The 25665-nt window shown below is 30.6% G+C and overlaps 1 protein-coding gene across 2 annotated transcripts in view; it reads left to right on the top strand.

Annotated features, from left to right (window-relative positions):
• Positions 1 to 239: 239 nt before the first annotated feature.
• Positions 240 to 25665, top strand: part of LOC113518570 (adenylyl cyclase-associated protein 1) — a 39961-nt gene continuing 14535 nt past the window's right edge. The window contains exons 1-4 of one of the 2 annotated variants that reach the window (XM_031912964.2): positions 240 to 1041; positions 16887 to 17140; positions 20685 to 20770; positions 21914 to 22296. In XM_031912964.2, coding sequence (XP_031768824.2) covers positions 255 to 1041; positions 16887 to 17140; positions 20685 to 20770; positions 21914 to 22296 — 1510 coding nt within the window. In that variant the 5' untranslated portion in view covers positions 240 to 254. Of the gene's footprint in view, positions 1042 to 14972; positions 15313 to 16886; positions 17141 to 20684; positions 20771 to 21913; positions 22297 to 25665 lie in introns of those variants that run through there. The other variant, XM_026903552.3, reaches the window with a different exon arrangement.

Raw genomic sequence — 25665 nt, 5'->3', positions numbered from 1 at the left:
GCCCTGCGTCAGTGCCGTCAGTCGCCCGCCGCCGCCCGCCCGGCTGGCAGCCGACATCACACACCCAACATCTTACAAGGGCTACGACTTGTTTACTCTAGTAATATTTACGGATTATATATTAAGATAAAAGTTACACTTATTTAAAAATAATTTGAACACAATTTTGTAAATACATTGTTGAATTAAGTACTTATATAGTCTATTATGTGTTGGCCGATATAAATATTCTATAACTTATTTAAATTTTAATTATGTTTAAAAGTTGTTGTGCTCGTCCGAGTAAGAAAATCAGTAAAAGTAAATCCAAATCAGAGAAAATGGATACAGAGATGTCAGAATCTAATAACATGCAAATAAAAGATAATAAGGAGGATAGTCAAGATAATTTAATACAGGAAAAATGTGAATGTGAAATTTCATATAATGAATCCAAATCCCAAGTTTCCTCGAAAACTGAAAATATGGAAAGCGACAAAATTATAGATGCCGAATGCACTGAAAATATGGAACAAGGCCCACAGGATGGTGATAATTATAATGATTCAGCGAGTAATGCTGGCGAAGTAGATACTTTAGATCAGATGGTTGTTAAGAGAGATTTCACGAAAAAGAGGTTTTCTGTAGATTACAAAAGGAATAGATTAGATTTCAAGCGGTTTTCCGTTGACTGTCGTCAAGATTCAGCCACATTGGAGGAATTGGCACGTCTTGAACAGGAATTAGCACGATCTAATGTTGACGTGCGACCGTTTGTTAGGCGGAAATCTTCAGGTATTCTGAAGTCTACTGCTAGTAATAGTAATGGCATAGCTGAAGAGCAGTCAAGTAAACTCCACTCGTGCTCAGATGATGATGAAGTATTTGAAGAAGCTACAGTGAAAGCGGAGGGTCCAGCAGAACCTCCAGCTACACCAGTGGGGCGTGACGAGTTAGCTTTACGTAGGCACCGCTTTTTCTCCGAACTTGTTTGCGCCGCGCGCGCAGCTGTCGAACATCGTGTTCGCTTTGATCCTCTCGGACCAATTGTCGCTGATACAGGTAAATTCTAGTAAATATAATAAATATTAAAAAATAATACAATTGTTGCCTTGTGATCCCGGCCTAGAATGGGCGCGCACCCCATTCTTTCCCGTGTGTGTCTTGAGAGTCATCTTTTAGGGAACTTAATGGGCGAGGGATGGGTAGAAGCATCTCTCTTAAAACATCACCTAAATCATCCATCACCATCAAAAAGCCTAACTGTAGTTGCCAACTCGCCTGCAAAGTATGGCAACTATTGGCAAAATCCCCCTTATAGGGGTGGTTTGTGTTTAACAGTGAACAGTTAATAGCTGATATGATGATGGATACAATTGATACAGAAAAAAAAGTAAAGGTCCAGAACAGTCATTGTAATCTTATTGGAATATAACGATACAAAATTATTATAATATTTTAAATGAACATTTTTGGATGTATTTAACTTACGAACAAATTAAAGTCAATTGCGTATGAAAAATTTTACGGTTTAACATAGGACTCGTTTTATCCTCGTAATGCGTTCTCATGGAAACGCATTACTAATCTCAAAGTAACAAAAATTGGATACATTGTTTTAATTTATATATTTATATTACTTTCTTCGTATGTAGGTATATAATTCGTCTGTATTATTGATCTTAGACTTTTTAAAATTTGAGGCTTTTACCTATAATTAATAACCATTAATAACCTCAGTGTGATTCTGTATACCTATGCAATATAATTGTTTTTATATAGAGGGAGGGATCGTTCAAGTTGTTTATGGCTGTAAAATTTTGGTGCCTGAGAAAATCAATGCTGCGTGGTTGGCTAATGCCCAAGTTAACATCCTCTAGTTTCCTTATATTCCAGTTCATGAGGTTTGTTGCTGAACTATAAAAAAAAGTATGATATATATTTTAACAAAGTATTCATTAATTTTGCTATTTATTACGGGTAATATATTTGCTAGTGAGAAGAAATAGAAGAATTAACTTGTAAACCACATGTTAATTTTTCTATTCATTAGGGTTAGGTAATTGGGCGCTTAATTTATTACTATTATCAGTTTTTACTGACATTTTTTTACGGTTGTGGTTGGTATCATGTTGTGTAAATGTATTTCGCTTATATATAGTCGTTAGTTGAATGTATTGAATATTATACGAATCGAACGTTGGAAATATTTCATATTAGATACCAACTAATTTCAGAAAGTTTACCAGAGGGAGACTTTGTACAAAAGTCGATTGCTTGGGTACCTCTGTCCCATTCGTGTTTTTACCGTGAAGCAGTTGTGTTTGCATGGCTGTGTTTCGATTTGAAGGGGTGGATATGGCGTGAATTTACAGGGTACAGAGGAATAATATCAGTCCTCAGGAATGGCAACGCATGGGGAGTATCATGGGCGAAACAGTATACTCTGTTATGTTCATGATACTGCTCATGTCTATAGGCGACGGTTACCACTTTCTATCAGGAGGGCCGTCAGCTTTTTTGCCATTCTAAGTTGTATAAAAAAAAAGTACAACGATAAATAAATTCCTACACATAAATTTCATTGCCACCTTATTAGTCTCATGCGTTATTGTATGAACATGTATGATTTTTCTAACACTACCAAAATTATTTTTATTGTTTATTAATAAATATTATTATAACAATAAACGATTGTCTAATAATTTGCGTGAAAGAGTAAAAAAAAAAAATAATATGCTGTAAACTATAAAGTTGTGATAATAGTGTATTCACCAATTATCGTAACTTTTTTACTTATACGTCTTATACATTTATACGACTTATATGTCTTATTAAAAAAATATTTTTAATTTCACTTCTATTAATATTTTTGCACATAAATATTTTGTCCAAGCGTGGTAACTACTGGCAACACTTTCCTTTGATGACGGCTTATGTTCAGCAGTAGACAGTAAACGGCTGAAAATAATAAAAATATAATATATTTTGTTAAGTATTAATAAAATTACAAACAATATTATGTTATCGCAAATACATCAACTCAACGGAAAAAAAAAACTATGTCTCGCGAAACAATTTCTCGTTGACCTTTAGGTTTTTGTTTGGCAATTTTTTTATGAGTGAACTTTCAGGTGTGGGGTATATGTAACCAAAATAAAATGCTTTCGTCGTTTTCCTTAATATAATATTCTGCCCCATGGGACTTGGCTACGATAAAGTTCAAAGAAATTAGTTTTACGAAATAATGAAAACATATGCTCTTTGTATTAAGTATAATATACATGATTTGTAATTATACTTTTTACTTTGATTATAATTTCTAACCGACTTCAAAGAGAGTAAACTATTTTTAATAAGTGTATACCTATAAAATAGATGTTTAAAATCTTGTTACAGTCTGGGAATTTTGAAATTGAATATATAGTAAATATTCTAAAGTTTGGTTTAGGACCAAACTATAATAATTTAAATTCATCATCTGAAATTTGTTATTTATTTCGTACATGGTAAAAACAGTAAACGGCCTTTGTGCATAATGAAAAGTGCAATTGAAATAGAAATTCTGCATATAGTGGAAGACGCTGTCCTAACATCATTATTAGTAGGAAAAAAAAAACTTTATACACATTAATTATGATAAAGTACATGTTTTTGTTTCTGCTTTAATTAACTCTATTGAATTGCATATTTTATTATGAAAACAATAGAATACTGATGTATTAAAATTTCAAAGTAATAATTATCAAATTATACACTGTACACACACTGTATACAATAGAAATTAATATTTCACACTATCCCCAGCTCAATACTAATTAATGAGATATTACCGTAATGTAGCGAAACTGTTGTAGCGTGAAAACTGGATCACAATGGAAACAATATAGCGTTTGTGAATGCGTTTATATGAAAAAGAAACAAAATTTATGTTCTTTGTAGTCTTAAGTAATTTAGCCTTGCACCTTGCAAGTAATCAGAATAACTTTCACGTATATTGGATAACTCTTAATTCTTTAATAATAAAAGAATTCTAAGTAATAAAAGGCGTAATAAAATATTTTTTTATTATCGAAGAAGTCATAAAAGAGAAGACCGTTCAAGTAATGAAGCACCGTTTTCATAATATACCCATTATCCTGTACTGAAAGATATAAATAGATCGGCTAGTTAGTAGGTAAGATCGATTTAAATATTCATTATTACGGTATCAATGTCTTATTGATTGCTTTCGGTAATATTATAGTCTTGTAATTATGTATGGACAGTAGCGGTGGTAGTATCATATCAAGTATGTACCATTACCAAGTATACATCAAACGTCATCGCTACAAGTGAGTCATTCGATGCCTCACTCTGAGGCGTGGATAGTGAATAGTTCCGTTGCTTGTCGAGTTGCTGGTAGAGATTCTAGAGTCTAGAGAACGGGTGACCGGCACCCGCTTGTGATTCACGTACTCGTTCATCCGCTGATTTCAACTCAGTATCCGACAGCGCAAGCGCATGATTACACGCTTATTTGTGAATTACTGATAAACGTGTTTATAGAACAATTGTTGTGTTGTGTTTGCACTGTGCAGTGTCTCTGTTTTATGGATTTTGATTAATTATTATTTAATTATTCTGGTAAGTGTTCCATCAAATGTGTTATAACCAAACGGTTGTACTCGTAATTGTTCAATTTTGCCACAGATAGGTATAAAGTATCGAAAGAGTCCGATTAATTATATATATGTATATAGTTTCCTCAATCTAAATATACTCGTACGTTATTAGTTTGAAAGTAAGAACTATTATAATTTCATCTGTGATACGACTGTTAATCAATCAATTTAGATCGTCGTTAAAGTTTTGTCACCAAATGTATTTTATTTATTACGAATTCTATTATGACCTCTAGTTTAGCTAATATCACTAGTTGCAATTAATTTTGTTTACCACATAGAGTTTGTTGACGAATTGTTATTTTTACCTATACTAAAATTACAATAAGTCCGACCGACTGAGTCATCATCGTTGAGCCGAAACTACTGATGTTATTAAAGAAAAACTACTACGGTACATTCTTTACGAAATAGCAAGGATGTTTCAAAATTCATTCCTTAAGCTTGTTAAGTGGCTGATTTAAATTTGTATGGAAGTTTTTCAAGGCTTAACTTGTAATCTTAAGAATTCGTATTTAGGTTTCTAGTATAAACCTTAAAGCGACGTATTTTGGGTGTAAAATAGGGAACGAACATAGGATAGGTAGATAGTTTATGGAATACTTGAATAGATTTCAAATTTCTGACGTTATCTTGAATGTTTATAATGAGCGAAGCTGTGGTGAATCAATAGATATGTAATATGAAAGAAACCAACCGACTTATATTTTTGATATAACTACCAAGTTAGCTACTGTAAATTAATCCGAAGATTGTTGATAGTTGTATTAGATTTATGTAATACTAGCATTTTGCTTGCTTTTTCGTACGTATGGATTTTAGAAGAAGGAAAATTAATGAAATAGACCACTTTTAGATGACGTACCAAGAAGAAACACACCAAATCTTAAGTAAATTTTCAGGAACACGACTATGAAAACCGCATTCAATTTGGTGCTGTAGTTTTTTGGAGCAAACATATAGACAGGCAAAATAAAAAAAAATTGCCTTAACATATTAATTTTACTTAAATATCTTCTTTTTACAGACATCGTCTATTAACCATTTTATTATGTTAATAAGATTATGAATGTGTTTACATATATCTCATATGAATATTGTCATGTATCTGTTTATTATTTTTACGATTATTCATACGAAGATAAAAATCGATTTGATGTAAAATATTACTAACATATCTATATTACATATTGCAAAATAAAATTGTCTTGACGTCATGAGTTGTCTCGTATCCAACAGTCTCTGATCTTCGTAGAATCAATTCTGTCCGCCATTGTACGTGGTTCACTGATGTGGAAAACGTGCATGCATAGGTCATTTATTAAATGTAGCTTTATTCGGATTTACTTCCTGTAATGTTAGTTAGCAGTGTCGGCACATACTTGCTATTTCCTGTCAAAAATTTAATACAAGTTTTCTGTAGCATTGTCAATACGACTACTTTAACTCTGCCAAATTTCTTTTCGTTTCTTAAAAAATTTATTGATACCAAAGTATCTTAAGATTATTTGAAAATTAAAGATTTCCGGATATTATTTCGTTTTTATTCTAAGTAATTTTCTGGCTATTTTTATATATGCTGTCTCTCAACTTCGCTCGCATTAATCAGTAGATGAAATATCCTATGTGCTAAATTAGGATATAACCTATCCTTATACCACATGCCATTCAAATCCGTAGTTTTTGCACGAAAGAGTAACAGCCATTCATCTATTCTCATAAACTTTCGTATTTATCAGTAGGTAGGTAGTACCTAAAAGAATGATGAAAATAGCTATAGATCTTTTCGTTGCGTTGTCCTTAAATTATTTATTGTCTGTAATGAATCTAATACCTGTCCTTTTTCTTCTACTTACCATTTTAAAAAAGAACTATTTTTTTATTACTTTCACGTATCTACCTTACTTGTTAAGATACAATTTTATTGACATATTTATCATAATCATTTTTATGTTTTAAAAATAATAGATGAATGATATTCGCTGTCTTGTCTCAAGTGCGTCATCTACGTGTTTTCATGTGTCTTTATAGAATTATCAAAGCTGCATGTAATGTTTGCACACACTGTAAACTCTATCACAATTGTCTAAAATATTCACAGAGCCTGTGGTCAGATTTGACCTGGCTGGCACAACTCCCAAGCGAAAAATAAATATAGAACGAATAATATTACTGGAGAGCAAACACACTGGCATCACTCTCCCTAAAATCTCGTTTTGCCATCGTAATATATTTTATTATTAGTACTTTCACGCTCTATTGCTCAAATATAGCTTTAATGTCCTTGACACCTGCTTATAGATCATCTTTATTATTCTCTCATAGTGTGTTGTTTCGTGGGTTTATTAATAAAGTTTTAATCTTGTGGATATAATTTTCACTCATTCACGAGTTTAACCGTTATCACATAAAGTTAGAGACAACCTTCATTCTGTCATGTATTTTACCGTAGTAGTAGATAAGTACCTATGTATTTTCTCTTTAACTAAATTCTATATGGACCTTGTACGTATTCAGAGGAGAATGCTCATTAAACATGTACGAGAGTTCGTCATTTAGTTGGATGTAGTTCGCGAATATAGAACGAGATGAGAGGGGTCCACTCATTTCTTGCAAGTCTCACCTTCACTTTAATCAGAGCGGTGCTCTCGAGGACTCTCACGTGTGCTCGAATCGCTGACGTTTACATTTTTTATATTATACTTTCAGCGGTGAATTTTATATTAATAAGGTGATTAAACGTAAAGCAGGTCAAACGCAATCATGTTGGTTTTATTGAGAGTTGTCCTGTATACGTAGTACAGGTGTATATATGGCGCTGAGACGAGAAACTGGCACATGTTATGCGACCATTTGTGCAACAGATGGTTTCTTATAAGCACAGTTATATAAATATATGCCTATGTATATGTGCATGATTATACCCAGATATTTATCTTAGATATCTTAGTAATAATCCTAGGTACAAATACATAAGTATTATTACATATTAATACATAACAATTGGGATGATAATAATTATATAATTATCACCATAATTAATACTATAACATAGTATTAACTTTTGATGATAATGGCTCATGATAATGATTCATTGTGGTATAACAGTAATTGTTAATGCCCTTTAGCAAGTTAGTTAATCCCGTACAAGTAAATACGAGTATTACACAATATCATTACATATAAGTATGTAATAATATTAGTATACTTTGCTTGTATATAGTATTAATCATCTTTGTAACCACTACAGTACAGTTTGTACAGAGATGAGACGCTGTAATCATTAATAAATTCAGAAGTAGTCCATATGTAATGAAATTCGTTATTAATTAAATATCGCTGTATGTATTATACAATATTTGTAATAATAATGTACAAATATATGAGGCAAATAATTAACATAGTAGATATTAGAAAAAAAAAATACTGGCATATTACATAAAAAAAACGAGTACATACTCGTAGTAAATAACAAAGTATTCACAATGAGTATTTTTTGATTGATTGGTTCACTATGGTGCTTCTTATGTTGTTTCCACTTCACTAGTTCTTTACCTTATTATTGATATCCTCTGTGGAATAAATTGAAAACAGTAGTAACATACTATACTTGTAAATGCGAGTTGTATTTTTCCAATGAAACCTATTACTTTTTACGCCTATCGTGTTAATATAAAACAATTTTGTCGTTTTATGAGCTAAATGGAAAGTCTTACTTTTTTATGTCACACAGGTGGTACAAGGCCACTGTATATCTTGGGCCTCATTCCTCTTATGTAGTTATTGCAATTTCATAAATTCTTGATTTTTTTTTATGTTTTTAGTAATAAATCTATATCGATGTCAAATTATTTGGCATGATTCAGCGTTACGTACTTTGTAGGGGAAAAGCAGTGGTCGTTTCATTAGTTACAACAATACATAACAAATTACAATTATTAATTGTCATAGATAAAAAAGGTTACATGATAAGACTTTTCTTTCTTTTAAAAAAATGTGGTTCATAATTTGTTTGAGTTTTTTTTTATGATTGTATTACGTAATTATTTTCGCTAATTCTGAATCGATATTACAGTTATTTTTGCAAATTCTTTCTGTCGTATTCGTTGCCTATTAATTTTGTGACAATTGAAAATGCCGTTTTTATTTAGGGAGCAAAATACTAAATGTTATGCAGCAAATTATACTTGTAAACATACCCGATTTCGCGTTTGAAATTAAAATGTCCATCAAAACATCTTGCATCGTTATAAAGTCGTGGGTTAACAATTGATGTAATTTTTTTTTGAGGACCATAATGTATGTAGTTGTTTTTGTACGATGTTTTAGACATTATTTTATGGAATAACTGTTAAACAAACTGTTAGTTAACTGTTTATTACAGTCTAGTTTTCAATTATGTTCGTTACGTATACATAGATGAAAAGGAAGATACTGTATAAATTCAATTATTATTTTTATTGCAATAACGAATTATTTCTCTTACTTAGCGCCATTCAATGTTTGATAGGTATCATAGGTACATGTTTTATGTTTATTACATTTTATTTGACAGGCATTCTCGAAAGAGCGGCATATCATTTTACTTATCGTCTTGTATATTAAAAATATTTCTCCATGGAATATTCCACGGTTTCGGCGTTCGATATAAAGGATTCCAGAATCCTTTATATCCAGTTTTCCGTTAGTTTTCTCAAGAAACTTTTCGAGGTGGAATCGGATCAAACAAGCGAGTCCTTTTTCTTCTCGAAACCAGTCTTTCAATATTAGGTAAATGTGTTAAGACTATTCTAAGGGCATTATTGCGTGGCTCGATTGTATTCGCAAACAACGTACATTGTTTTTTTTAGACTAGATATATCTGGTTTTGTTTTCTAGCTCGTGTATTATTCCATCTATTGGTCTATGCTCTTTGTGCTCTTAATCTTATTATATCTTTAGTCAATGTTTAGGGTATTTACAGAAAATCTGCGTAAGATTTCAAATTTCTGTGTAGACATATCATCAATATATTTTGTTACAAAAAAATTCGTTGAGAAAGTTAAATGTAGGCGGGCTATACTAGCTGTAAGCTGTAGCTCTGCCTGCTTAAATTAATTAAAAAAGCCAGACATATACACGTGATTTCGCACAAGAAAGGAAGGGGTGGCCTATTCTATGCCAGAACCACACGGCTAACCTTCTTTACCTTAAAGCCCCTTAATGGCTCAACCAATCACTGTGAAATTTGATGTACACGTACTATATAGGATGGAGAAGGAAATAGATTATTTTTTATCCCGGTCAGTAAACATAATTCGGTAAGGCGTACGAAGTCGCGGGTAAAAGCTAGGTTTATAATAAATGCGAAACTTCGTAAGATATAGTATTTATTTAGTTCGTACTTTATGTATGCGGCCGAAGCCGCGGGATACAGTTACTATTATAATAAAACTAACTCTACTAATATTATAAAAACCATTGAAAATATACGGACAAATCATTATTTTTGATGCGGTCGAAGTAGCGTGTAAAGACTAGTACTTAATAAAGCAACATACAACAATACAACAAATACATAGGTATACACGTATGTTTATATTGTTTTGTACGCTCTACCCTGATTAATTGCATTGTAAATAAGTCAAGCCTGTTTATTTATATGTACTTGCAGTTATTTAACATCTATCTACTCTGTGACATTTGGTTGTAACATAAATTCCCAGTCTATAATTAAAATGATTCTTAGTAACATTTATTATGTGTGAATATTCATAGTACAGGATGAAATGGCTATTGATATTGTAAAAACAATGTTTATATCTGTCTTACAAAGAATTGACAAAAAAATCTTTTGCTAAAAAAAACTCATGTCACGTAATGTTTTACGTGACTTGAAATTACAGAATTTTCTTTTTAACAATCATGTCTGACGCAAAAACAGCGCTATTACTTTCTTAATTTAAATACTTATTATATTTTGTATTAATATAGAGCATAATATCATAATAAGGTTTATGTCCAGCAATGGACAAGTAACGACTGAAATAATAATAATAAAAATAGTATCTAATAAGTGAGTCACATTGTACTTGTACAGTGGTTTCTTTCTGCATAGTGACTACGACAGTAGTAACAAATAAAGTAGTGACAAATAAATGCATACCATACTTAAATTTTCTTTTGCAAATAATTTAGTAAACCATATCTTTACGTATCTGTTTTGTTATTCTTGCTTTAGAGGGATACAACCCCTAGTAGTAATTTACAATCATTATACTCGTACATCATGTATCATTAATCAATGAGAATTATCTCTATAACAATAAATAATCCATTATTATTTTAGTTTCGAATTTGCAAAGTGTGTATATAATTTAAAAATAAAATATTACTAACTAAATATTTTTTTTTATATTAACAAATTATTGCTCGTTTCTCTTCAAGAACGCTTTTTCAATGTCCTCATAAAAATAACTTGTGAAATTTATTATTCAGGATTGTTTTATTTAAATACGTCTTAAGAAAGATCTCAAAACGTCTAGATAATTGAAATTTTAAATTACAACATGTATTAGTTTTTTTTTATTTTTTTGCCGAATTATTTATCACATTATTATATATATACAGGTGTAGCTAGACCCATGTTTAAGGTAAGGCAAAAGAACTTTTTAGTAAGGCAAAAGCCATAATTAAGTGACTGAAAAAGCGAATCTGTGTAATTTTAAAGAGCCTTCATTTTAAGGTAGGGCGTGTCGCCCAATGCCCCCTCCTAGCTACGGCATATATATATATATATATATATATATATATATATATATATATATATATATATATATATATATATATATATATATATATATATATATATATATATATATATAACCGTCTAATATATTCAATAATTTTTTTTTAAAGAAAAAAAGTTCAATAATTTTTACTTGCTCTGATTTACAACACAAAAGCAAGAAATAAGTACATTCAAATATTGTTTATCAATACATTTTGGCAAAATGAATTTGACAGAATGAAATCAAGGGACGTGCCTTTAAGCATATTATCATATTTTTCTTGAATATGTATCGAACTTATAGTGGATTCATTTTATAACAAGTCGAAATTGTATAATTGTAGGTATGAATTTATATAATTAAATTATGGCAAAGTATAATAATGGTAAGATAATCTTACTCCTAGGAGATGAGATCTGCATTTAGCAGCAGGTGGATAATGGGTTAAGGTAAGGATGGTACGGCGTTATCATTGTGTCGGTATCAAATGATTGCCGTAAAGTAGCAAATTGATGTGTTACTGATCTACTATTTGCTCGTATAGATATAACAGTGTCAGTGATTTCAATACCTATATAACATCCTTCTGAGGCAACAAAAGTTAGGGGCATTATAGCTTAGATTTATTTTAGACTTTTTTGGTTTATTATCCGGAATAAAAAGTAGCCTATATTATTCTCTATATTATACATATTGTAATATGTACCTAAATTTATAGTGATTGTTTAATCCGTTAAGACGCCAAAAGGTAATAAATAAATACAGTTTCACATTTATGATATTAGTAAGGAAATAAGTATTATGTATGATGCAAGCCCTTTTTCAAACTTTATACGTAAATAAATATTGTTGCGTTATTTTCTAAAAAATCTCCTTAAACATTTGTTATCCTGTTTTTTATGATTAAGTGATGGAAATCGTTACCGTATTTAGTCTAACAATATTTGTTTGATGTAGGAATACTGAATTATAAAATATGCAATCCCAGTTTGATGTAGCACAAAATCGTTCAGATAGGTCGCTGTGGATTTATCTGTACCAAAGATGAATTTTAAATAGAGTGTAAAAAATCCAATTTGTTTTTTTCGCATCTATTGCCTTGTATTCATGCATCCTTGGTTAACTCGCTTCTTGTTTATCTCTAATAATATAAATATTATAAAAATGACATAACAGAAGCAATATATATCTTAATATATCTTATAAACACGGTTTGCGTAATACATTGAGAAAACTGGGGCGGCCTTGGCCATGTACGTAGTACTAAAATAAACGCACATAGCCGTTTACTCTACGTCTAAGATTTATGAGAATTTGATAAGTAATTATTTATAAGTTTGTTCTTTGGTTTAAGAATTATGACAGGGGCTTATTATATTGTTGAAATTATCGGAAGGTTTCGATTGCTAATTATATAACACTAATCGCCGAAATCTGAATTTAACGTACTTGTTTTTAAGGTTAATCAGCGCTAAATGTACATGAGTCTGTAAGTAGTGACATTTCACATTGTAATTACGTACACTAGGATAAATCCGCCGACGGGCACTAGACAAGATGAAGCACTGTTGACGTCATGGTAGTAATTAGATGCCGCCATTTAGTGCCTTCTCGTACGTTCTGTTGCAGACAGAACTCGTCGCAGTCGTGTAGGTAAAGTTGGTAATAAAAGTAGTTGGGCACAACAATTTTCGCATTTATTACAACTTAGTAGAGTTCATGAGTGCAAATTAAGTTATATCTGTTCGTTGATCACTGTAACACGTACAAATTTCGTATTTTGCGTATATCTTAGCTTTCTCGTCACGAAGGTTGCCGACCTTGTTTTGTGGAGACCTACTGAATTAATTAATAAAGAAAGCCGTTATTATCTCCTTAGAACTTTATGGGGTCTAGTAAAAGTACTTTCGTATCCTTGCGTTAAGCGTGTATCATTTATTTGAATTATGTAGGCTGCGTCTTGAGCCTGATTTGCTAAAATAATATAAACAAAAATGCTGTCTTGCCACTGTAAAATATTAATGTTTTATACTTTTAATTCCTTATATACTTAATTTTCCAGTTCAAATTATACACCTCTCGATAAAATAAGTTTTTACTCATATGTGTTTGTAGCTATGCCTATGACTCCATTCACGTGACCAGGATACAAACGGACTTAATAAAGTTGGTCTGAATCCTAAATAACGTTTACGTCAAATTTAGAAATGATTTGTTATATAGTTAAGGCAACAAGAGATAACAAACGAACAAATGAACAATAGACAAACATACATTAACATTTATAATATATAAGGATATGTAGTTATAATTAAACTCGATACAAAACTAGATTTATATTTAAATACAAATACTCGTAGATGTGATACGTCTGCCAAATGGCCACGCAAGCCAATGTCGCTGGAATAATGAACACGATACATTATTTAGTTCATTTGAAACGATATTAATAATTTGTCTTTCAATATTATGTAATGTTTCATTATATCGTGTAATGTAATTTTAAGATAGCTTTTGCTAAAGACGTGTTTTAAGGAAAATCACCAAATTATATCTACTACTTATTTTGGAATATATCAAATATTTTATTAAAAAAATCTTAAGAATTGTGATTTTTTTGTGTTATCTACGGCAATGTAAATAAATGCAATATTATTTCTATATATGACTAAAATTTTGATTGTTTTATATGAACTATAGATTATTTCTGAGAAGATAATAAATATCATTCAAGTTTACATAACCCTTCCCCCTACGGGACTAAAATACTAATAATTTGAGAGAGACAAGATATGTAATGAACAAATCTAGCACATTGAAATAGAGCCAGGCAAATTGAAGTTTAACGGCTTTTGTTTTTCACTGAAGAGCCGACATGTGTGAATAGCGAGCAACCAGTCTAGCCGCTAGGCAGACGAGTTTGTATACCGAAATATTACGGTTCTTGAATGGTTTTATAAGAAATATTATATTGCGGATATGTGAATATTTTTTGCATACCTTTCTAGTGTATTAATGGGCTAATATTGCTACATTGTTGTGTACTTTATTGCTTTTGTATATTTTAATATACATATAAGTTACATAACTACGAAGTACTATTTGTTTATATTGTAATAAATATCTGACGGCCTGATAAATACAATAAAAAATGGAGTGCGATTGTATACTATATGTGGTGAAATATGAACCAACGATATACGAACATCTATTAATTTATTTATTCCCATTGTGTTAAAAAATTCCCTTCTTTTTTACTTTTCTTTTTCTTCGTTTGCACAATTAAATATTTCATGTCTTTTGTTTTTCATTCCCTTTTGAATTTAATTCCGAAATTTAAATTTAAATTATTCGTACTATTTTATTTTTATTTTCAATTATTTCCTAAATTAAGTTTAAATGAATGTAAACTATGCATTTACTTACATTCTGTATATAGATAGCAATTCTTCCCTGTTATCTATAAAGTTATCATATTTTTATTACAAATATACCGTGACTTATCACCTCATTATTATCTATGTTGCCTGAATCACTAGATAATGAAATCAAGAATTAGTCAGTATGAAACGGTTTACAGTAAATGCAATACAATAATTTTAAAATTGAATTATTGAATTAAACAATGGCTTCGGACGACGGAGTGCCAAATACGCGTTTGCTTATAAAACTGTTCGAGAAACGTGCAAATCTTGAAGATGGAGACGACGCGGAGGATTCAAATCAGTGTGAAAGCATATCTGCCGTAAATGAGGACGTGGTGCTAGAAAATATCACATCTGAAGAAGAAATAAATGTGATGGTTTCGAATGAAAATGGCAATAGTGAAGAATTATCAGATGAAGTAACGAGTGAAGCAGTGGTCTCAAATGAAGATATTGTGAATGCATCCGATAATAGTGAGTCACCGAGAATTATTAATACGATATGCGAAAATGTAGAAGTAATGTAGTAGTATAAAAAAAATACTTATATTAGTATGGATTACATATCAGTTTTTTGTATGCTCTCACTTTAATATGAAATTATGACAAGGTTTTTGTAATGATTTTAATTTTTTTTTAAGTTTTGATGATTTGGCAACGTAGTTAATAGCTAGGTATACCAAATAATAGTATTCTAAGGTTATATAGTTAAAAAAAGACTGCAAAATTATATTTACTTGAATTTTTTACAGTTAATCCATCCATGAAATTTGATGAACATAGATATAATTTAGATAATAAACCTATACTTATATCAGATCTAAGTCCAATCTAAGTGCATTCTAAGTTTAAATATCCATCTGTGTAGTATTAGCACTTGCGTCAGACAAATCGTATACCTATTCAAGACAAAAATAAAGGATCCCAACAGACGGATCCATAACGGTTTTGTTTGTAATGCATCATGTAATGGTTTGTTTGATGTTATTATAAAGGTAGTTAGTTAATATGTTTTCTTATTATTATTATAACCAATTTATTCCCATTATATGGAATATTTTGTAGGATGATGAATGAAGGAGAAAATGTGTATCTTCTGTAAACAATCCTGAAACGGCTGTTGTTTATTATTTCAATGTGCAATTGTGTGTGTCTTTGAATGATAACTTTTGGGGCGTGAGTCTTAATATAAAATGTAAATAAAATTTAAAACGGGCATTGCAATCTAAGAATGTTTAATCCATGTATGGAAAAGGAAACCCAAAAATGACACGTCGTTCATTATTATTACAATGTAATTCTTATCTTTTAGTAATATTTCTATAACAATAACTGCTAAGTAATTGTTTATAATTAAATTGTACAAATAACTAGATATAGCATTTCAGTTAAATAATTATTGTGATTTTAGTATGGAAATATGTACTTTACATTGCAAATTTTATGGACCAGTACATTGGTAACAGTGATGTGTACTATTTTAATGCTTTATTTATTTATTTAAACTTTAATGCACAGTAAAATTCTATGTACATTTGGCGGACTTAACACCGGATGGTGTTCTCTACCAGTCAACATTAGGCAAACTGAGAAATACGTAGGCGGTGCATTTTTGAATAGAGTAAAAATATATCAAATATTACTTTATTTGATAAATTCATATAATATAAATATACACATAATAAATAAACACATAATAAATAAATAAATATATACATACAATAAATACACACATACAATAAATACATTTATAAATAAAAACGTAAAATATTACTACGAGTATATAAAACAATTAAATAAAACAACTGCAATAGGAGAGCAAATAGTAATGCTTTACCATGTCTTTTATCTATACAATTACTGCAGTTATTACATTATAGTTACTCGTATTATAAATATGAAAATTTGTTGAATGTTTGTTGTATAACGTCTTTTAATAATAGGATACTTTCGCCTGACTAAAGCCTTTTATCCTTTTAAAGAATAAATAAAAAAGTTCATATATGATGTAATATTTTACAAATTAAAATGAAATAATTATGTTGTAGCCACTGAAGCGGAGCCTGCTGCAGCGAACCAAAATCCGGCAGCTGATCTCGAAGCTCTCATCGAGCGGCTGGAGCGCGTGACATCTCGGTTGGAGCAGCTCGTGGTCCGCGCGCGGAGTCCCACACCCCCGCGCTCGCCCGCACCCTCGCCGGCGTCGCTGCCCGCATCGCCAGCACCACCACCGCAAACTCAATTGGAACAGACCCCATCATCTGATAATATGAGCGTCAACGGGTACCAAGATATCGTGCAGGTAAGAACTAGTCTGCTTCTGTAGGAAAATGTTTTATATGAATGATTATATTGAATTTCTATTCTAACTATAGTAAACATTATGCATGATGTTGATTGAAAGAGATTTTTTTTTTAGAGATAAATCCACTTGAAAACAATTTTTGAAATTAGGGTTTACTTTTCTCTGATTAATAAGGTTAACTAATATAAAATAGTACATTATTCACCGAGAAAAGAAAGTGATCGATTACCTAGGCGAGTGACGTTTGGTCATCAAGCCAGAGGCCGAGGTCCAAATCACATAAATTGGGACTCGAATAATATTTTTTTTTCGAGTACCACTTATTTATTTACACCACACCTACAAGAAATTATAACAATTCGTTTGCTTATTGTAATATTCTGTTATTGAATTCGAGTATCTACTTAAAGAGCATTAATACTGAAATTTACTAAAGTGTGGTAACGTCACAATTATCTGCCTTCTTCATTTTTATAAACAAATTAACTATATCCAGTATTACGTCAGCCAACAGAGCGTAGTCTAAATATTACGGTATTTTCATATAACATGTGTTAGACACTCGTTGGACCAACGAACTATTATGTTAGCTATTCATATGCTAATACCTACGGTTTACTCGTAAATAAACACAAATTCGTGGCAGTTGTTACTGCAGCGCGAGTTCATCTAATGCTTATCATCTGAACGTAACCTTATTCATACACTATACATTATATTATTCAACCAAGTCTGAAGTTCGGTTTCCAAAATGTATGCTTAATTTCTTTGAAAATTTTAAAAGGAAAAATGTCTTACATTTTTTTCTTTTAAAAATATGTGTCTTTAATTATATTGGCAAGGTTGGTTTTCATCTGTCAAGGGCAATTGACCATTTTCTTTTAACGTCCGTAAAATGCGGAATGTTTTAGAAAATGGCTTTTACTAATCCTTTTTGAAATCTTTTGAAGTTTGGATAAGAAAGAAAACGTATTTTCACATTAAGCTCAGTGAAAGCTTTTTTAAAATACGCGAAGAATCTATTTGTAGACAAAGGAATTCTTTACCTCTACGAATGTCTACTCTGATGAATCGTAATCACTTCCTTTACTTTATAAAGTTGACATTTTAAGGCTTCTTACGCAACCATAAAATTTTTTTAAACAAATTATATCCTCCTATTATAAAAGCTTTCAAGATGTATATCTATTCAGATGATTTAATTATTATACAATCATACTTAATGGTGACGATGATGTTTATATCTTCAAAGATAAGAGATCGAGATAAAACTTTAACTAATGCCCTTGACCGATTTTTTTAGTTGTTCATCAAATAAAATAGACAAATTTCAAGTACACTCGTTTTCGAACAATACATACTTATCAACACAAATTTAATGTTAGGTACATTTAAATTTGTGACAGTATTACTGAACTGCTTTTCCCAAATAATATCTTGAAATCTTAAAATAACTAATCGTGTGATTACGTGGCCAAGTTTACTCATTTTTTTATATTTTAACTTTGTTTGTTTAAACAAGTTGTTCGGTTTCACAAATATTGCATTGGGTTGAGCTTGGTATTCACATAACCAATCATGTATAATGCAAATACATAGTAAGGTTTTAAACTAAAAGCCCATAAAATTTATTGCAAAAAAAGCTTCCGCACTGACAATATATATATATATATATATATATATATATATATATATATATATATATATATATATATATAGAACCATTTTTTCTGCACTCATCCATACTAAATGGGTTTCTATCACAATACAAAAAGCCTAAATGTTTGAATGATTGAACACGAATTAGGAGACGCATGACTGCGTTTATATAATTTAAATATTCTTTATTCATTCCAAAAATATTTCTAAATAATGAGTATGATTCGAGTATGATCAATTTATTATTTCCACCCTATTTATATTATACTACTATTTATACTGAAATGAAGATACTCTTGCAAAAATTTTTATTTAGATTATTGTTATCTGCTAACTGTAACCCGTGGCTTCGCTCACGAGAATTGAGATAAAAATATCTCGTGTTCTAGGCTAAAGGAGTTAATTGAAAATCTGTGTACCAATTTTCATTTAACTCTAACTATTCAGCTTTTCAAGTATACTTGTGTAACAAATATCTGAAGTCCCAAATATCTTTTCAAACTCATATTTATAATACATTGTCTACACTCATAGACAATGGCTAGGATAATAATCGTACATCAATGAGATTTCTCATCAACAGCTTCCATATACGTTGCTATACTATATTTTTCATCTATTATTTAGAGATGAATTTTCAAAAATTCTTTCTTTATTAATCGTGCTTTTTTTTCTTAAATTTCTTTATTCTTTGTTTAATATAAGGAGTTTTTTAATATAAGAAACTTCTGTATAAAATTTTATAGTGTTAAAACTCGTCGATGAAGAAGAAGTTAGACCAACCGAGTTTTTTCAAGTCAATTTATTCCCTGGCTGGTTTCGCCCTTTTAAGTCATTATCAAAGGTTTATTTAAAGTCATCAAAGGTTTAATATCCTATTCTTTATCTAATTATTATAAGGCTACGCAAATTCTAAAATTAAATTATATGGCGGGACGATGTTTGAATCTTTGTGCTTCGGTATCAGATTGCATGTCTTAATTATTATACGTAAGCAAATTGCTCGAGTGAAATTACCATCTCATTATTTTGTATTCGCAGGTCATTTTAATTATCATTACCAGTATTTTTGATTGTGCTTGCATGACCATTTTTCGTATGATTTCGGTTTAAACTGTAGGATTTGACTATGATATCGTGACGTCTTCAGGAATGGAAAGGAAATAAAGGAACTATGATCATCACAGTTAATTTTGTGTTAATTCACGTTATTGTTTTCGCCGGTTACTACTTTCTATCTGTTTGATTCAGTTTCTTTGATTTCTGTACAAGTTGCGTAAATAAACGTTAACATGTTTTTTTTTATTATAATATTCTGTATTTTATGTGTTTGTATTAAGTACTGGGTTACATATAACGAAAAAGACCCGTTTAGAGGGTGTAATTTCCGACGACGAATCCGAGATTGAGCTCACATTTACAACAGTTCTGATAGCTTCATTTGTCATTCTACAAAACAGCTTCAACATATTCGCTTCATCTGCCAACACATCATTATCCTTAAACGAGTAACGAATAACATATACTACAATTTATCTAACGTAAATGGTTATACATTTATATGTATTCTATAAACGTTTATAATTAATGTAATTGTTGTTGTTTTTAGCGATTTGTTTTTATTAAACGAAAATATTTATTCTTTATACTAATTTTGTCTAGATTGGATTTACTTTAGGATTTCTGTGTTATTACTTTATTATTACTAATTTTTATTTATTAGTACGAGTAAACATATTTAATACCTACATATTTAGTACAAAAATATTTAGTTTCTTTTACATAATTTATAATTATCATATAAATTATATTTATAATTATTAAATATAAATCGTGATATTTATATATATATATATATATATATTTTTTTGTTTTGCAATAGGGTCCCCTGCGTGCATATATCGAACTCTCCCAGCAAATTGGGGGAGATGTTGCCACGCACGCCAATCTCGTCAATGCTGCTTTCCAGTAAGTAATTTTAAACCTTCTAATAAGTTTAACGTTAAAATAGATGTAAAAAATCTGTTTTACTGAGTTGTATGTATAGTTGTTTCAATATATTAATTAACAGTAGATGAGATTTGAAAAAAATCTTCCATTTAATTGACATATTTAATTGACTTTTTTTTATATAGATATACAATTTTGACTTTCTCTTATGAATTTATCCTATATATGTAAGTTGAAAAACTCAAAATTTGTCGATTTTCGGCTTTAGAAAAATGTTCAATGTTACTGGTAAATCACTACCTTAAAAGGATGCTAATGATTTCTATTTCACCGTATATAAAAATCTCCGACGCCTTTTATTGTGCTAGAGGCTGCAAAAAAATGAAGAGAAATTGCTCTGAAGAAGGGTCGGAAATATCACGACGTTTAGCATTGAGAGAAAAACGGACAATTACGATTTTTTCGAATGGATAAATAAAAGTGACTTAAAGTAAAATTTGAATAAACGAAAAAAAAAAAAAGAAATCGTAAATAAATGAAACAAATATGTTTATAATTGTAATATATGATTTTATGAGGTAGTCAACGACATCTGTCGATTATACTATTGTGGTGAACGTAACAAACATTCGATATGTCCATATTTCATGTAGCTCTATCCAAAGGTTACAGAATAAACCTACCGGAGTCACTCTGATTAATGTGGTTTTTAAGTAGATCACTGGAGAGTTAGAAATTTAAAGGAACACACAAAGTTTTGGTGAAAGCCAAATTATACGACTTTTGAAGTCGAACCTGGGGTATTACAAGTTCACAACTCTCAGAAATTATTGATAATACCAGCTATTTTTTAATACGATTATTTAGACACTAGATTTAATATGTATTTTATGTAGGTGTTAATATGTCTAATATTACATGTAAAATCATAAAACACAAGAAGTCGTCGTACTCTTAGCACGATAAATAAATGAACCGTATCTAGCCTTTATCACAATGGTAGCCGGTTCATTTCCGTTGTTTGTTTTCCGGTCTATTGTTATACAGCTGTATTAACATATCCTGAATCGCGAAAAGATAATAGGATGCAATAACTATAGTTTGGTTAAAAAAATCTTTTATTTGATCGTTCAGCATGAATACTTGGTCCTATTGTAACAGGGCACAGCTCCGCTACATTCAGCAAGCGGCTGCCCGCAGCAAGCCATCCCAATCAGAAGAGATGCAACTCTTAGCACCTACAAGCGAACAGATCTCTGCCATTCAGCAGTTCCGTGAGAAGAACCGCGCTTCACCATTCTTTAACCATCTGTCCGCTATTTCGGAGAGTATACCTGCCCTCGGATGGGTGGCTGTGGCTCCAACGCCAGCTCCTTATGTGAAAGAGATGAACGATGCTGGCCAGTTCTACACGAACCGTGTGCTGAAGGAATGGAAAGAGAAGGATAAGACGCATGCAGAGTGGTGCCGCGCTTGGGTGCAGTTGCTGTCTGAACTTCAGGCGTATGTGAAGCAATATCACACCACCGGCCTCGTGTGGTCTGGTAAGTTTTTACTTTTAAATATTTATTAGATTTTAAATAACCACATGTAAGATATCTAGTGCCCGAAAGTAATTATATTTTAGTCTTTATACACATTTTTTTCTAATAATCTCTACGAGATAGTTTGTTACATATGTTTAGATAGTTTTCAGCTTTTGCATGTTTCGATGCTTCGATGGATTTTGGTAATTGCACGTGTCCATTGACTTTGAATATTTTATTAGCGACTCGCTCCGGTTTCGCATAGGTACATAGATAGATTGTTAACTTACTTTTTTTAAATAAAGTACAGCCCATGTTACTTGCTGATGCTTGTTATTTTAAAATTCTTTAAATATTTTTCAATTTATCTATACAAAAAATTAAATCTTTCTTTTTTATAATATTATTTTAGGTTTTAAATTCGAACTTCAGTTAAACATAATGAGTGGATTATAAAGTCTTAATATATTTGTAATTATGGCATACCGACATTTTTCGTGTAACGCTCGTTATGTATTCTGTAGTGAATTGGAATCCCACCCTTAACCTATCCCCTTGACATGAAAATTTGTTCATTAGTGTTATGCAAATTCATGAATATTTTAACAACCAATTAACTCACCTGGTCACTAGGGCAAACTTCTACGTTATTTGTTTATCATAAAATGTATCGGATACGGTATATTATGATCAATGGAGGGTGTGAGAATAATTTATTTACTTTGAATGAGCAAAAAGGGAAATGGAAATATGGGAAATAACATTATTCGTATAGGCTTTGCTGAAAAGCTGCGATGTTTATAGCGCACACAAGTATGGGTTTACTTGCCTGTTTTAAATGTACCTATGTGTCGTATACTTATTGCGTATGTATGATCAATAATATCTGCTATCCGTAATTTATATTCACAAAATTCATGGTTGTTTTTGATTATACATGTTATATTTTTAATTTTACAGTTTAAAAATTAGAAATGTAATAATCTATTACGTTTATAATTATCTTATAAACAATAACTTTATACTTCTGCAATGCTGGTTTATTTATTAACTAGGTTTTACACACGACTTTGTCCGAGTAACCGGAATATGTTTATAGACCGGAATAAGTAGTATTCTATATCCTTTTTCATTCCAAATTGTACGTGTATATTGAATTTTATGACTATTGATTGAACCGTTAAGGCGTCAAAAGGCAATAAACTGTTTATATGTATTATTCCATAGTAACATAAACAGATAGAGATTTTATTTGTTTTTATGTATTTTACATTTTTGTTTTTACATTGTTTAGATAATTTTACATACTAGATCTTAAAATCTAAGTTCAATATTACATTATATATGTGTTGCACCAGCAAATAGGTTTTAGCTAGGTACAGTTTTACCATTACCTGGAGCGCTTACTTTATGCTTGTTTTGTTAAAATCCAGCGTTACATGTTCATTGCTGACATGTAACTGCCACAAGGAACCATTCGTATCGATCGACTCTCCGCAAAACTTTTCAGATCGTCGCTCCATCTAGTAAGAATCATCTAACAATACGTTTGCATGAAGGGAGCTTGTTTATTATATAGTGAAAACTGTGAAATATCTTTTCGAAAGACTTTAAAAATAATGTTTTCAATTCGGCTGCATTATTATTGATGTTTGTTATAACTCTATCAGTTTTAAACCGACTTGGAAAACTCTTGTTTTGTTTGAAAGGATATACTTACAGATTCGTCCCATAGAAATTGTATCAAAATCGCTTCAATAGTCTAGTTTTTCAATTAAAATAGCTGGTTTATTCACTATTGAAATTGTGGGATACAATCTTTAATTGTTCGTACTCACATAATTGAATGGTTTGTAACAAAATTCTATAAGATAGTTACCCTATATATTATATTAGAACCATTAATATAAATGTAAAAGTTCATATTTTCATGTTTAAATATTTGTTATTTAATTACAATTATATAGTTATTATATACATTACAAATGTTTTAATGATAAGTTTGTGTGTTTATTTGTTAGCTTATGAACTTATTTTTTATGTGCTAACTTTACGCCGCCGGACCGCGTAAGTAGCTTGTGTAGGAAATTTCATGATGATTTATTCAGACTAATGTTCTACGATATAACAAATATGCTTATTTTTACATTTATAATATCTGTAATGATAAGTAAATAGATATCATAACATAATTATTTATTAACTAATTATATATAAGTATTTATAAATATTAACGCCAGATAAACCACTTATTTACACAGAAAATAATCAAATTTATAATTATACTATATGGTAAGGTTACAACAATCTAAAATTCAACTTTCCTCAAGATTTCCCTTCATGCAAACCGCGCTATCTGTCATGTGATCGATTTTGTATGAAATATTGAAAAATAGTTTCCATATTTTGGTTATGTTTTTTGATAACAGTTGTTAGACTCCATCATTCGCTGGTTGTTCGTTTGTATATTCTTTATTCCAATTGACCCCTGATTAGGTACAGAATGGTAGCTTTAAATAATTTTATCTATTGATATATTTCTTTCAGTAGTTTTTATTTCAACATTTTAGTACATTGCTTGATTGGCGTTGCCTTTTGTGTAGGTGTTCTGTAAATTGTTTGTAAAGAAAACGGCAATTTCAAACTTTCTAAAATTATTATAATATGGGACTAACATAAACTGTATTTATAACAGAAAGTACGGGTAATCTGTCTCATTTTGGTAGTCACTTAAAAACAGGGTCAATAGCTTGTCAAACTATTCATTAACGGAGTTTGTTATCCCACCGAATTATAGTTCTGAAGTTAACCAACTATGTGTTAACTTTGTTTAAAATAGGTTATTTGGGTATCAGAAGTTTGGAAACGGTGACAAACTTCATACATATATAAACGTTTGCAATACCTTGTCCTATAATCTTATATAAGGCTGAAAATTATGAGTCACGCTTCTCTAATACCTCAATAGTAAATTCCTGGGCCGTCGTTTCGTTTCTGCCTGCCAAACTTCCTGATGAATTTATTATGGCCTTCTCCATTATTGCAAATTTATTGTTGTGAAGGTCAGAGTTCTAATATTGGAGTTATTTAATACACCTAAATAGAAAGTTAACTAAATTCCCTAATAAAGCTGGAAAAACGACGCTTCGGGCGCTTTACGGCGTGGCCGAGTTAAGCCAGGGCGGGTCGCTTAGTAACGGTAATATTTGTCTACTTACTTTTTAAAAATTTTTGTATTCCAAAAGTCAAAGTAATGAAATTTTGAAATATGTTTCATATTTATATTTACCACAGGTAAGTAAATATGTCTACTATAATACCTGATGGTGTAGTCTGAGACATTTGTAGATTATTATCCTTATAGTAAACTTAACGTTCCGACTGCAA

Source organism: Galleria mellonella, unplaced genomic scaffold, assembly GCF_026898425.1.
Source record: "Galleria mellonella isolate WM207_F2 unplaced genomic scaffold, CSIRO_AGI_GalMel_v1 utg132, whole genome shotgun sequence".
NCBI classification, from domain to species: domain Eukaryota; kingdom Metazoa; phylum Arthropoda; class Insecta; order Lepidoptera; family Pyralidae; genus Galleria; species Galleria mellonella.
The sequence above is the reverse complement of the archived record's forward strand: the minus strand, read 5'-3'. Positions and strand labels throughout refer to the sequence as shown.